At 54.0% G+C, this 15,000-nt stretch overlaps 1 protein-coding gene across 7 annotated transcripts in view; it reads right to left on the minus strand.

Moving 5' to 3' along the window:
• LOC115532754 (dedicator of cytokinesis protein 9) overlaps positions 1-15,000 on the minus strand; it is an 81,914-nt gene that overhangs the window by 56,491 nt on the left and 10,423 nt on the right. For 3 of the 7 annotated variants that reach the window (XM_030342630.1, XM_030342628.1, XM_030342627.1), the window contains exon 1: positions 2,985-3,282. The exons of 3 other annotated variants lie outside the window; for them this stretch is intronic. In XM_030342630.1, coding sequence (XP_030198490.1) covers positions 2,985-3,161 — 177 coding nt within the window. In that variant the 5' untranslated portion in view covers positions 3,162-3,282. Of the gene's footprint in view, positions 1-2,984; positions 3,285-15,000 lie in introns of those variants that run through there. One more of the 7 variants, XM_030342631.1, reaches the window with a different exon arrangement.

Below are 15,000 nucleotides of genomic sequence, written 5' to 3' on the forward strand. Positions count from 1 at the left end.
CCCCCCCCCCCCCCCCCCCCCCCCCCCCCCCCCCCCCCCCCCCCCCCCCCCCCCCCCCCCCCCCCCCCCCCACCCCACCAGCAAAACATCATCTGATGAAAGCCTCCATTATCACGGGCCGGTCTGACGTCACCCGGGCGCCCCCTCCCCTTTTGTCTGGAAACATTCCGCTGATAACAGCGGCGTGCGTCCAGGAGGGCACGGCGGTCTCTGCGCTGCGCTTCTTGAGGCGTCTCCCGGGAAGTCTGTCCCCGGAGCAGCGCCAGCGGGAACGACTCTGCCAGACGTGTTACACCGCGTCTGCGTCGTGTCCTCGTGGATTATGGATGCTGCAGTTTTGGTTCCTCTTTAAGAGCTTCCATATGTCTGACGGTGACGTCAGAGCAGTATAATCTAAAGCGTAGCGATTTAATGACTTGAAAACGCAAACAGACCAGACGTCTACCTCACACCTCACTCTCCCCTCTCTCAGTACCCGTGTGTGTGTGTGTGTGCGTGCGTGCGGGCGTGTCGAGCGGGGGCATGTGTGACCTTTAACCTAATGGTATCTGCTCTAAATCCCCCCCCCCCCCCCCACAAACACAGGCCGATAAAAGAAGCAACTGGAATAAGCAGGGATTAAGAGGTCAGGAGGGACGGTTGTCTTCTTTCTGCGATAAACCCCCCAGCGCCTCAGAGAACCAGGTTTAGAGAACCAGGTTTAGAGAACCAGGTTTAGAGAACCAGGTCTAGAGGACCAGGTCTAGAGGACCAGGTCCGGAGAACCAGGTCCAGAGGACCAGGTCCAGAGAACCAGGTCCAGAGGACCAGGTCCAGAGGACCAGGTCCAGAGGACCAGGTCTAGAGGACCAGGTCTAGAGAACCAGGTCTAGAGAACCAGGTCTAGAGAACCAGGTCTAGAGAACCAGGTCTAGAGGACCAGCAGAGACCAGCAGGATTCACTCAGGCTCTGGAGTTCATCAGATGTGTTCTCTGATACACGAAACACATGGAGAGGCAGAGCTCTCTGTGATGATGACACGGCCTTGGGGGAGTCTGACCTCTAACGGGGGAGTCTGACCCCTAAAGGGGGAGTCTGACCTCTAAAGGGGGAGTCTGACCCCTGATGGGGGAGTCTGTCCCCTGATGGGGAGACTGGGGGAGTCCGACTTCTAACGGGGGGGTGAGGACTGTGAGGAGTAATGCAGAGAGAGGAGCGATGGGATCCTGCTGAACACTGGCCGGACGTCTCCCAGAGAGTCAAACAGAGAGAGGGACGGTGGCCTTGACCTACTTCCTCCCCCATTCACTCCCCCCCTCTCCTCTCTGTCACTCAACACCACGATACGCAACATCATGACCGGCGCCCCCCTGAAGGGCCGAGGAGGGAGGGAGGAAGTCTCTCTCTCTCTCTCTCTCTCCCCCTCTCTCTCAGAGTCCCACACACACAAGACGGGGCGAGACAAGCTGGTACGGAGACAGAGGAAGCTTGCCAGGCCTGCTGATGAAGAGCTATGATTGATTTCCAGTAGACAACAAGCTTACTGCATCCCCCTATCCTCCCACAATCCTCCCCCATCCTCCCCCTTACTCTCTCCCCCACTCCCCCCACTCCCTCCCCCACCCTCCCCCACTCTCTCCCCCACCCTCCCGGCCTGGTGGACTTAGCGGTGACTGTACTTACTGTGGCGTGCGGTGACAGCCAGAGGGCCGACTGCCCTACATTCCGCCTCCTCTGTACAGTAAACGCTCCTGATATCAGCTCATAGGCTGGGCCGCTGTGATGCTGTATGATGCACGCGGCCACCACCATGAGACCGATATAAGATATATTAAAACCCACCGCTGAAACAATATATACGTTATAAAAAACAAAATAAAGAAAATGTATTATAACTATTTTTGTATAATTATTATTGAGTTCTGCAATGTGAATATTTTAACATTCTGGATGAATAAATAGGCAGGTGTTCTTTCCTACCAATACTTCCCTTCAGCTGCAAGTCAATCTATAAGAATTTTTTTAAAAGTAAACTAAAAATACCCTCAATGCGTTGTGATAACTGGAAAACGGTGTTCCTACACACGGCAGCAGCATGAAGCATTCATGAGATTTACGATCCGTCTTCTGCCTTCTGTCAGAAAACACGATCTACCGGTTAAGAGCACTCTGTGAGCGGTCCACATCTCTGAAGGACGTTCCGACGTTCATCGGAAATGTGGAAAAAGCTCCGGGCCAGGAAGATGAGCACAGCGTTACGGAGAATAGAGGAGAAGAACAGAGCGTACCGTGGACATCAGAGAGTTCATATAAAGCAGACGACCAAAACAAGATGATAAAACCACATTCCATCCCTTTCATTTCGCTCCAGCTTCAGCACATGTGGCTGAATGGGCGCACATTGGACACCTGACACACAAACCAGAAACACACCATGAACCAAATACGACCAACACAGGCATAACTTTGTGACGCAAATATACACAATGTCACATGCAAACACATACACACACTTGCATGGACAAACACTCTCACACACACACACACGCTTGTACTTTCCCACACACACACACACACACACACACACACTATCGTTGACACAACCACACACTCAAACTTGCATGCGCAATTGCGCACACACTTTCACTATCTCACACGCACACACTTGCAATGACAAACAATTTCACACACACACACACACACACACACACACACACGTTTGTACTGCCACACACACACCTGCACTATCGCTGACACACACACACACTCACACTTGCATGCACTCACACTTGCACTATCACACACAAACACACACACACTTGCATGGACAAACAATTTCACACACACGCACACACACACACGTTTGTACTGTCACACACACACACACACACACACACACACACACACACACACACACACACACACACACACACACACACACACACACACACACACACACACACACGACAGCCCCTCCCACGCCCCCGGCTCTGACCACACACACCTTGGGCGCCCGCGGGGTGGTCCAGGCGCGGGACTCCCTGCGGCTCAGCGCCCGCTCCGCCTCCGTCTGGGCCGCGCTGGGCTCCCCGGCCGCGTCCTTACAGCCGTACCCGCCGCAGCTCCTCCCCAGGGCCCCCCGCAGGCCGCCCAGAGCCGCCGCGCTGGTGGAGCACCCCATGGCCTCACCTCATCGGCCCGCGCTCAGGGAGACCCCCCGCCGCCGACCCGCCTCCCACGACGCCGACCGCCCGCTGAGGACCGCCGCATGACCCGGACCCCCCCTCCCCGGACCCCGGGCGAGACTCCCCCCTCCCTCCCTCCCTCCCGTCCTCTGGTCCCCGGGAGAGCGTCCGTCTGGACAGCGTGTCTGGTGACAGGGGGAGGCGGAGGCAGAGGTGGAGGCGAAGGTGGAGGTGGAGGTGGAGGCTGCTGCTGCTGTTGCTAAGGACGATGCATCCGAGTGTCAGCCTCAGCCCCCCAGAGCCGCTCTGAATGAAGCCTGATACCGTTACAGCTGGAGCTCCTCCCTCCAGCAGGAGAGAGCGAGAGGGGGAGAGAGAGAGAGAGAGAGGGGGAGAGCGAGAGCGAGAGAGAAGGTTGCTGGGTGAGCTCTGCCTCTGCCACTAGTGAGGCTCAGGACAAAGCTCCCATGGAAAAGGCTTCTAACATCTGTTTCTCTCTCTCTCTCTCTGAGTCGTTTCCGCTCCGTTTCTGAGTCTCTCTCCATCTCTCTGTTTCTGTCTGAATCCGTCTCCTCTCTCTCCTTTTCCCTCTTCTGCTCTCAATTCCAACAGCTCTGACTTTTAATTTATTTCCTTATGAACAACTGTTACCGTATTGTATGTTTTTTATTAAATAGTGGATCATTTAATGGGGATCATTTGCAAATAACGCATAAATACAACAACAAATCAAACTCAACTATCCTTTCAACATGGTGTCACCACGGATAGATCTGCTGAAGGCTTGCGGTCCGAAGGGAAGCCAGACTACCGCGGCGACAACAGCCCATCTGTAATATTACGGATGAGTGGGGAGAGTTGAGTCAAAGTGAAACAAATGGGTTGTTCTAAGTGTAACCTCATATCTGGGGGGAGTCTGCAGGCTAACTGCACCACGGCTCACTGCTTATTTAGTTCAACCCACGGAAGCTCCTGGAACAGCCCAGGAACACAACGCAGAGCGGCTGCCTCGTGTTCAGCAGAATAACGGCTTTGGTGTTGAAAATACCGCACACACAAATCAACTAAAACGACATAAGATTCAAGATTCTAAACGGGATATTGATCAATATTACTTATTGCTACTCAGGCATTAGGATTAAACTAAGACAGCTTGACAGTAGATCTCCAAATATGGCAGACAGGGATGGGAGACAAGTGGGAGACAGAGAGGGAGACAGAGTGACGGGAGACAGAGTGAGGGAACGCAGGGATGGGAGACAAGTGGGAGACAGAGAGGGAGGTAAAGTGACGGGAGACAGAGTGATGGAACGCAGGGATGGGAGACAGTATGGGAGACAGTATGGGAGACAGGGATGTGAGACAGGGAGGGGAGGCAGTGACAGGGGGGGAGACAGGGAGGGAGACAGTATGGGAGACAGTATGGGAGACCGTATTGGAGAGAGGGATATGAGACAGGGACGGGAGGCAGTGACAGGGGGGGAGACAGGAAGGGAGACAGGATGAACGGCAGAGACAGAGTGATGGGAGACAGAGACTGGGATGGGAGAGAAGGATGGGAGAGAGCAGTGGGAGAGAGGGAGGGGAGAGAGCAGTGGGAGAGAGGGAGGGGAGAGAGCAGTGGGAGAGAGGGAGGGAGAGAGCAGTGGGAGAGGGGGAGGGGAGAGAGCAGTGGGAGAGAGGGAGGGAGAGAGCAGTGGGAGAGGGGGAGGGGGCAGAACTGGGAGAGAGGGAGGGAGAGAGCAGTGGGAGAGAGGGAGGGAGAGAGCAGTGGGAGAGAGGGAGGGGGCAGAACTGGGAGAGAGGGAGGGAGAGAGCAGTGGGAGAGAGGGAGGGGGGCAGCAGTGGGAGAGAGGGAGGGGAGAGAGCAGTGGGAGAGAGGGAGGGGGGCAGCAGTGGGAGAGAGGGAGGGGAGAGAGCAGTGGGAGAGAGGGAGGGGAGAGAGCAGTGGGAGAGAGGGAGGGGAGAGAGCAGTGGGAGAGAGGGAGGGGGGCAGCAGTGGGAGAGAGGGAGGGGGGCAGCACTGGGGGGCCTGCAGGCTGGGATCGACGTGTTTACTAAACACTCGGCGGGGGGGAGGCAACATGGCACGCGTTCAACCGCCGCCGCCAAGACATCAAACAGATTTCTGCTTTTCCTCCACAAAAGATTAGCCGGGAGACGGCAACGAGACGTGACGCTCCCGATCGGGGGCCAAGAACACGCTGATACACACGGAGATGTAACGCAGAGGAGACGCGCCAATCGCCCAAACGGCTTTTAAATAAGGCCAAACCCCTCCTCCCCGACACGGCGGCGGGGAGCAGTGGTGGGGGGTTTACTTTAGATGGAGAGAGTCTGAAGCAACCCTCACAGAATAACACGGTGGGAGTCCGACCGCAGGCGGGAAGCGATGTGGAGCATCACCTTCCTCCTCCTCACTTGACCCCTACCACCTCCTTCAACAGGACCGTGGATCTATACATCTGTGGATCTACAGATGTGTGGATCCACAGACACTTGACCCTTGAACCTTCAAACTCAGCAGAGCACAGAGGAACCGCGTCGGAGAAGGGGAGAGAGACTAGTTCCCGGATTAGTAGATGTGCAGAGATGCAGAGAGGGAACACATACTACCTCCTGGAATGGATCAAAAACAAAAACAATGAAGCATGAATAGGAACCCTTACCCAGATAACGCAAGAAAAACACTCCAGTCAAAACACCATGAAGCACAAAATAAAACCCAGGGAACCGTGACGTTATTATTCAGTTTATTGGCTGAATTGGCAACACTTTCAGACGCAGCTCAAATGAGTATTTATTTCCCTTCTCTCCCGGGGAATTTGAATGATCCTATTTGTACAATTCAAGTGTGATCAGATCTGGTTAGGAGCGCCGGTTGGGGGGGGGGGGTATTATTAAATCAGCGGGTCAGCCTCAGGGGGGGGGGGGGGGGGGGGGGCAGTATGGCATCTCCAACCCGGTGGTGAGGAGAGGGAGGACAGAATGGGGACACCGTGAGGAGGACAGACAGGAGACACCGTGAGGAGAGGGAGGACAGGAGAGACCGTGAGGAGAGGGAGGACAGACAGACGGGAGACACCGTGAGGAGGACAGACAGGAGACACCGTGAGGAGAGGGAGGACAGGAGACACCGTGAGGAGAGGGAGGACAGACAGACGGGAGACACCGTGAGGAGGACAGACAGGAGACACCGTGAGGAGAGGGAGGACAGACGGGAGACACCGTGAGGAGGACAGACAGGAGACACCGTGAGGAGAGGGAGGACAGACGGGAGACACCGTGAGGAGGACAGACAGGAGACACCGTGAGAAGAGGGAGGACAGACGGGAGACACCGTGAGGAGAGGGAGGACAGACGGGAGACACCGTGTCTTCCTGCTCCGTTCACCCCCGTGGTTCTGCTGCTTCCTGAAGCCCTCAAAGCTGACCTCAACCCCCACCATAACCTACACCCTGCTACCCCCACCATAACCTACACCCTCCATCCCCTACCATAACCTACACCCTGCTACCCCCACCATAACCTACACCCTGCTACCCCCACCATAACCTACACCCTCCTACCCCCACCATAACCTACACCCTCCTACCCCCACCATAACCTACACCCTGCTACCCCCACTATAACCTACACCCTCCTACCCCCACTATAACCTACACCCTCCATCCCCCACCATAACCTACACCCTCCTACCCCCACCATAACCTACACCCTCCTACCCCCACCATAACCTACACCCTGCTACCCCCACCATAACCTACACCCTCCTACCCCCACCATAACCTACACCCTCCTACCCCCACCATAACCTACACCCTCCTACCCCCACCATAACCTACATCCTCCATCCCCCACCATAACCTACACCCTCCTACCCCCACCATAACCTACACTCTCCTACCCCCACCATAACCTACACCCTCCTACCCCCACCATAACCTACACCCTGCAGCATAGCATTGTTACAACAGGCACACACGCACACTAATGTGTGGACCCAGGCTGGCTGCTGTCACCGGGAGCCGGTCGCTGAGCCTGAAGCCTCTGCTGCTCGGTTAATATTTCAGCAGCACTTGACACACTGAACTACATCTGGTCTCACGGTGAGGTGGGGGAGAGTGGGGGAGAGTGGGGGAGAGTGGGGGAGGGAGGGGGAGGGAGAGCAAGCAAGTGAGAGTGAGTGAGTGAGTGAGTGAGTGAGTGAGTGAGTGAGTGAGTGAGTGAGTGAGTGAGTGATTCAGTGAGTGAGTGAGTGAGTGAGTGAGTGAGTGAGTGAGTGAGTGAGTGAGTGAGTCAGTGAGTGAGTCAGTGAGGGAGTGAATGAGGGACCCAACAGGCTGAGCCGCCCGGCTCCGGATGCTTAAGTTTGGTTTTGGCATCATGTTGACCAGACCACCGGGCCTGGAGTAAGGTAATCCTCTGGAGAGCAAATCGATTGAGTAGGATTCTCCAGAACATCACAGAACCCTGCTGGAGGGACTACAGACCGAACACTGAGGTCTTTGTCTTCCTGCGCGGGGCTCATGTGTTTGCGGTCGGCGAGCTGTCGTGATTACTGAGTGAGGAACCAGGGGCTGCATGGCTGCCGATTCATCACAACAACAACAACTCAGGCTAGCTGCAGCGCCACCGCATCGGGCCCCACAGCTGGCTCTACCTGCAGGCCGGGACACGCACGCTACACACAGACCCGCTGAAGCGAGGCCGGATGACTACTGAGGCGTCAGGAGCTCAGAACGGTTCTAAAAACCTGGGATGATCGGAGACGTTTCACCTCCTTAACAGACGACACGACATGACAACAACAAGTTACTCAAACCACAGCCACAGAGCGTTCTAAAAGGCGGTTCATGTGGTTAAAAAGCATTCAAAATGCAACATAGTACATCCTAGATACTAGTGGAAAATGCTGGTCTGTGCTTCATTCCTTTCGACCTGAATGTCTGAGCAGAGCAGAAACGGCCGGACTACGGTTTGCATGTCTGGAGGAAGACTCAGAACAGCCAGCGCACCGTTCTCTGCATTCTGCTGAGTACCTTCTTCCCGCCGTCATCCAATCAGGAGGCCGGAAATGCCTGATATCACGTGAGGTCTCCCAAGAGCTCTGATTGGCTGCGGCTCCTAAACCTTTATCCTAAACGCTGGCACAATAAGACCCGCAGCGCATTTAAGACAGCCACGGTCTGCTTAATCGGACCCAAGGAGATGAAGAGTGAGAGAGAGAGTCTGCAGTGAGTGTGTTTGCGTGAGTCTGTGCATGCATGCATGCGTGCGCGTTTGTGTGTGCTCTGCAACAGGCGGTGGTGTTGGTGTTCTAACCATGAATAATTCAGGCCAGAGTTCAGCGCTGCTGAGTCATCTGTTGGGGCCGAGTTCCACTCTCCTTTCCTTTCCTGCCCTCCTCTCCTTCTCCGTCACCTCGGCCAGGTACCAAACCTGGAAGTACTTGACTGTATTAGGCTGTCCCTCCTTCCTCTTTCCCTCGCTGCTTCTGATGCTTTTGATCGTGTTAACGTTGTTTTAAAGGTGCTATACAATTGATATGAGTACTGTTATGGGCACCGTGCTAGCATGCATTTAGAAGAGGAGCTAGCTGGTGAACTGAAAGCACCTCAGACGGCCGACGGGTGCGCTGGCCTGATCCCGTAGTCCTGTGTGCTGAAGCACAGCAACACCTTCATCCATGGCGGAGGGAATGTGTGAGCAGCCTGGAGCCAACACAGCCACAATGCATTTCTCTGCTCATTTCCACAGCTGGAGTCGAGCAGATAAGAGCCGCTCTGAGGGGTTCAACTCGCTGACTTACGCATTCTGCGGTTAAGGCTTCACTTTTATTGACACCAAATATTTATCATAGGATCTGTTGTCTGTATGTCTTTGATCTGGTCGGATAGAAGACTTCAGCCTGCCCCAAGCAAATAGAAGAGTTCTTTACAAACTGATTGGATGAAGAGATCACCTTTCATCTTCATGAATAACACCACGTAACTCCCTATAACCCCCATGATGCACCTCGCTCAGTATCGCACCTGCACCGCCCCCTAATGGCCCCCCACTCCGACCTCTAACCGGCCCTCCCACTACGGCCCTACCCAGCCCCTAAGTGCCCCCCCCCCCCTCATGGGGACTGAACCGTTAAAGTACATCAAGCTGTAAACACAACAGTACAGGGGGGGGGGGGGGGGGGGGTGGTCATTAAAACATCAAAGCTCAGCCCTCCTACACACTGGAGAGTAAGTAAGAATAACACGCACGCACGCACGCACGCACGCACACACATGTGTGTGCGTGCATGTGCCCACATGGATGTGTGTAACAGTGAGGCCACAGTGTAGTGGACCCAAGTGAGATCACCCCCAGCCCCCCAGAAGGGAAGAGGCTGTTTCCTGCTGGTGTGTGTGTGTGTGTGTGTGTGTGTGTGTGTGTGTGTGTGTGTGTGTGTGTGTGTGTGTGTGTGTGTGTGTGTGTGTGGTACCCCCTCCCCCCCCCACTACCATGCCCACTGTCCTTCAAAGCACAACACGCAGGCCAGCCCAGCGAGGAGCGCACCACAGCTCTCCCAGGTGCATGCTGGGAGCCCGGCGTCCAGGGTTCATGTACACAGCGACGAGGGGGAGCACAGGCTTCTATAAAGTAAATAAAGCTCTGGGGGGGAGACAGGGTGGGGCGAGGGTTGGCTGAGGAGGGCGCGGTGCATGTGGCCGGGCGCCGTCACCGACGGGACCGAAATGTCGGCGCGCTCAACGCTTCACGTGTCTGGAAGACTAGCACCGGTACTGTCGCGACAACCACTGGGCACAGAATCACTTCCCCCCCTCCCCAGACCTCCTGCCTTCCGCTGTTTAAATGGCCCCAGATGAACGCAAGCAGCAGCATCCTCCTGCTTCTGGATGGGTTATTATGGGATGGTTTATTTACCCTAAACGACGGTGGCACTCAGGGACACAGCTTCCTCTGCTTTGTAGTGCTGGCATAAACACATACCGTATGTTAGAGAGACACACACACACACACACACACACACACACACACACACACACACACACACACACACACACACACACACACACACACACACACACACACACACACACACACACACACACACCTTTCAAACTACAACCAGTAGACAGTGTACAGTCACCCTGCTGAGAGCTTAATGGAGTAGGATTCAGGACCTCATATGCACCGTGTGCACGTGCGCGCGCGCGTGTGTGTGTGTCACTAGCAGAGGCTCGAACACAAGATCGAACACATTTGCCCCGAATCGGTACTTGCTCCGAAAGAACACTAAAACACACCTTTTGAAGCTGAAGAACAAGTTTGTGAAAACTTGCTAAAGATTAAAAGATTACACGGTTCAAAAGCCTATTGATCATTTAAAGATAGACATCGATGACGTTATGTAAGGAACAGTGTGGTAAGAGTTGAATAGTTTATTTCCTTTGTTGGGTTTCATTTCATTCGAACCGGGGTTTGACTTACGAGAAATAATAACCACAGGGACACTCGTTATGTTACAATAACGATAACAAACATATCTTCATATTACATTTGAATAAACAGAAAAGCCCTCTAAGGCTATGAATGCCATCAGTGCCACCTACAGGTAGTGGATCGTACTACACTCAAACGCATGTCAACAATGCAAACACAACTTGCTGTAGGCCTTCTCATTATGTTCTTTACAAACTCGGTGTGTCCGCGGCACTTCGGGTAGGGCTTCTGATCTTGCAGGAACAGTCGACGTCCGTCCTGAGTCAGACTACCGTTTTGCACATCCTTGAAATTCCCTTAAACGTCTTCTTGGAAACCCAGAGGCCTGCGTTCGTCACAGAGGGAGGGAGGGAGGGAGGGAGGGAGGGAGGGGGGGGGGGGGGGAGGGAAGTAGGGCGTGATGTGTGAACGCACCGTGCCAAACAAACATTTTCCGATGTCATTAAGGTTAGATCTTAGAAAACATCACAGGCCCGGAGAAACATCTGTCTCTCTCTTGACATCGCCCTGATAACAAATGACCTCTGCATCTCATCTCTGTAGACCTCTTCATTCCTTTGGGATCGCTCCCTTCCTCCCCCCCCCCCCCCCCCCCCTCCCCATCATGCGTTTCTCCGCCTTTGAGCACTGATTCATTCACATATCTGTGATTGACAGGTAAGGAGGACTCCCTGATTGGTCAGAAATGAACCTGGAGCATTCTAAAACCTAAGTGGGCGGACTCCGCGAGCATTCTCACGTTTCACCCGCTCACAACTTTCTTTATAGGAGTGACCTGACAACGTGTCGTCATGGAAACCCCAGCCCCTGGCTCCAGTTCCCGGTAGCCGTTCATACGAAGGTGAGTCTGACAGCCTGGGACCGCGTCACGCCACTGGTCAGGTCGTAACACGCAAGCCTGGCTGTGACCCAGCAGTGCCGCCGCCGCCGCCGCCGCCGCCGCCGCCACCGCCCACTTGATTGAAAGGGAACTTTAGCATTGAGTTCACTTAACTGAGTATCTCAATTATTATTAGCACACTGTCTATGAAATCAAGTTAATTTGTTACTTAGGTCTTATCTTGCACGTCAATAATACATGATTCTGTAAGGATTTTCCAATTTGCGATCCAGATCATTCAGCACTCACTCGACGAGATAGAGATAAATATAAGGTAAACAAACCGGAAAGACGAGTCATTATATCTACCTCATCTTTGATTTATAATGATTAACCTTAATGGGAGCCAGGGCCACTGGGAGGGGCCATTATGGGATTAGCTGGTGTTGGGGACCAGATGGTAGCGGCCAAGAGCCCTTCAGTCTCAGCACTCTGAAGAGCAGTCACACACAGCGTATGCAAATGAGGGTGTCCTAATTATAACCTGATCAGTTAATGCATTCCATTAAAAGACACACTTATGCACGTGATATCTGCATCGTTGCGCCACATATGTTGTTACACACACACGTATGTTAAGGAGGGGGCTGTGTTTAGCTAAGTAGAGGGCAAACAACGCAAATCCGTGTTTGAATTGTAAGTGTGTGTGTGTGTGTGAGTATGGTAGTGTCTGTCTGTCTTTCTTTGCATGTGTGAGGGTGTGCATGTGTGTGTGCACGTGTTGCTTGCCTGTGTTTTTGTCGGGGTGGGGGACTTAGCGTGGGGCAGGCTAATCTTCAGTAAGAAAGTGGCCGAGTGTGTGTGTGTGTGTGTGTGTGTGTGTGTGTGTGTGTGTGTGTGTGTGTGTGTGTGTGTGTGTGTGTGTGTGTGTGTGTGTGTGTGTGTGTGGAGAGCTTAGCGGGGGGGTAGGCTAATCTACAGAAAGTGGCGTCCGTGGCTTCAGAGTCGATCTGGGAGAACCCAAAGCAGCGCTGGCGTCTTCCTGCAGCCGCCTCGCCCGACAGGTCGGAACGCGTCCTGAGCGCGTCCTGAACGCACGTCACGTGACCCCGATCACCCGCGGGATCACGCCACCTCGGAGGGAGGGGGACGGGGCCCGTGGGACGGTAAGAAGACGTTTGTGGAGTTTCCGAGTTCCCTCCGAGGATCAGCTAATCTCGTCCGATGCCCGTCTGTATAATCACTGGGAATCCCCCCTGATCCGCGTTCACCGAGCGCCGCTGACAGTCCCGGGGAAACAGAGCCGGGAGGAGGAGGAGGCGCCGTCTGTCGGCCCACCTGTCCCGGCGCGGGCCGCTGAACTGGGCCACACCGCACCCCGGGGGGGCCGGGTGAGCCCCCCTGATGAGGACGTGGACGGAGGCGATCTTATTACTGGCTCGTGCGCTGCTATGGCAACGCTGGCTGTTGAAAACACACCGTCGGACCGGGATGCAACACATATGTACAGATATAACCGGAATGCATTCTGTGAGGGGGGCTATAGCTGGTGCCATGGGGGCGTGACGTGCTGGCGATCGGCTCCGTAGTAACAGGATGACTTCTAGGTTTGCTTCATGGAACTTCATTAGAAGACGGCGGAGTGATGGTTTAATTCATTCTGCTGCACGCTTCACTTCATGAGCTGAGACTGTGGAGTCGACTGTGCATCACCAGACGTTACTTTAATTTCTAGGTTGACCAGATCCAACTCTGCGGTGCCAATCTCCTTCCATTACCACCACTACCACCTCCCACCGCCACCACCTCCCACCGCCACCAGTACCACGGATGCTCCCCACCCTTCCTGCCACAGGAAGCACATGTTATGGGATCTCTCTCCCTCTCTCAGCCTCTCTCTCTCAGCCTCTCTCTCTCCCTCTCTCAGCCTCTCTCTCTCCCTCTCTCAGCCTCTCTCTCTCCCTCTCTCCCACCCTGTTAGAAATTCCATACAGCAATATCCACAGTCCCTCAGCCTCAGGTCCACACACACACACACACACACACACACACACACACACACACACACACACACACACACACACACACACACACACACACACACACACACACACACACACACACACACACACACACACCTAAAGACAGTCTTTGAAGTGGGTGTTGTTGTTTCTTTACATTGCGGCCAATCTGACAGTAATGATTTCACTCCAGGAAGTGGCTCTGATTGAATTGACAGAGCTATGCAAATACATAAAGAGCTCAGTGTTTGGATTAATGTCAAATCATAACACATGCTTCAACACGTCGGGAGGCAGCTATTCAGAACACAAACGCACAACGTGGGACACTGGCGTGCGTGGCGGCATGATAAGACACGGTCATGACAGAATCCAGCTGAACTGGTTCTCTGAGCGATCAGCCCGGTGCCTCAGGTGTGGAACCCTCTGACCTCAGGGGACCGTTTCAAAAGGAGGTGCACACAGAGTTATATTTTAACAGAAGCATTGATGATTGATAGTCAGAGATATTTCAACAGATCTATCGAGCCTCTATCATGTATGTATCAAGTCATCGATTCTCCTTTTTCATTTAATTCCGAGGAGAACCTGCTCAAACTTTGTGCGAGCTCCGTTCTCCATGAAGAAAACCTCTTCATTCCTGCATTCCAGACAGGAAGAGGGTCAGTAATTCCTGCACCACTTAGCATTCCTGGTGATGTGTGTATGAGCACTTTACGATGGCGAGCTGTCGACCCCCCAGCATCGAAATTTCCCAAAATGTACAATCATGGAGTCACACACCTTTAAAAAGGTAAAGCCCAATGAGCAGAAACATGACACCAGCTGGGGACGGTAAAACACAAACCCCTCATTTAATCCATCATCTAATGCGACACTAATCACAGCAAACAAGTTATCCGAGCGGATTAACACAAGGTTTGACTTTGGTGAGTGTTTTGTTCAAGAGGTAGGGCAGGTCGTCTGGAAACCCGAAGGTTGCTGGTTCAATCTCTGGCGGTTCCTTCTATCCGAATGTCGAGGTGTGTGGGTAAGGCTGTATGAATGTGTGTTTAAAGGGCGACCGTGAGGCGCTGATTGTAAAGCGCTCCGTCCACAGGTCAGAGAAGCGTGACATTAATGCAGCTCATTGACCGGAGCCGGGGTACAGATCGATCCAGGCCCTGATCAATAGGAAGCTTCTGGAAGCCCCAGGGAGGGGGTGGAGGCTGGGAGAGGGGGGGGGGGGCTGATGGCTGGGGGAGGTTGTGGAGAAGCACTAACAGGATATTAAGTGAGGTCAGGGATCCCGACACTTTATCTCCCAGAGATAAAGTGTACGCCACAGGTCTGAAGCGATACCACTGGGGGGGGGGGGGGGGGGGCTGTGCTCGGGGGGGGGGGATGATGAATCACGCGCCGTTCACAGCGACGCGTGGCAGAGGACATAAACAGAGCACGCTCGCATGACTCCTCGCAAGATCAGTTCCAGAGCCCCCCCCTTGGGTCGTG

This window comes from Gadus morhua, chromosome 20 (assembly GCF_902167405.1).
Source record: "Gadus morhua chromosome 20, gadMor3.0, whole genome shotgun sequence".
Classification (NCBI taxonomy): Eukaryota; Metazoa; Chordata; class Actinopteri; order Gadiformes; family Gadidae; genus Gadus; species Gadus morhua.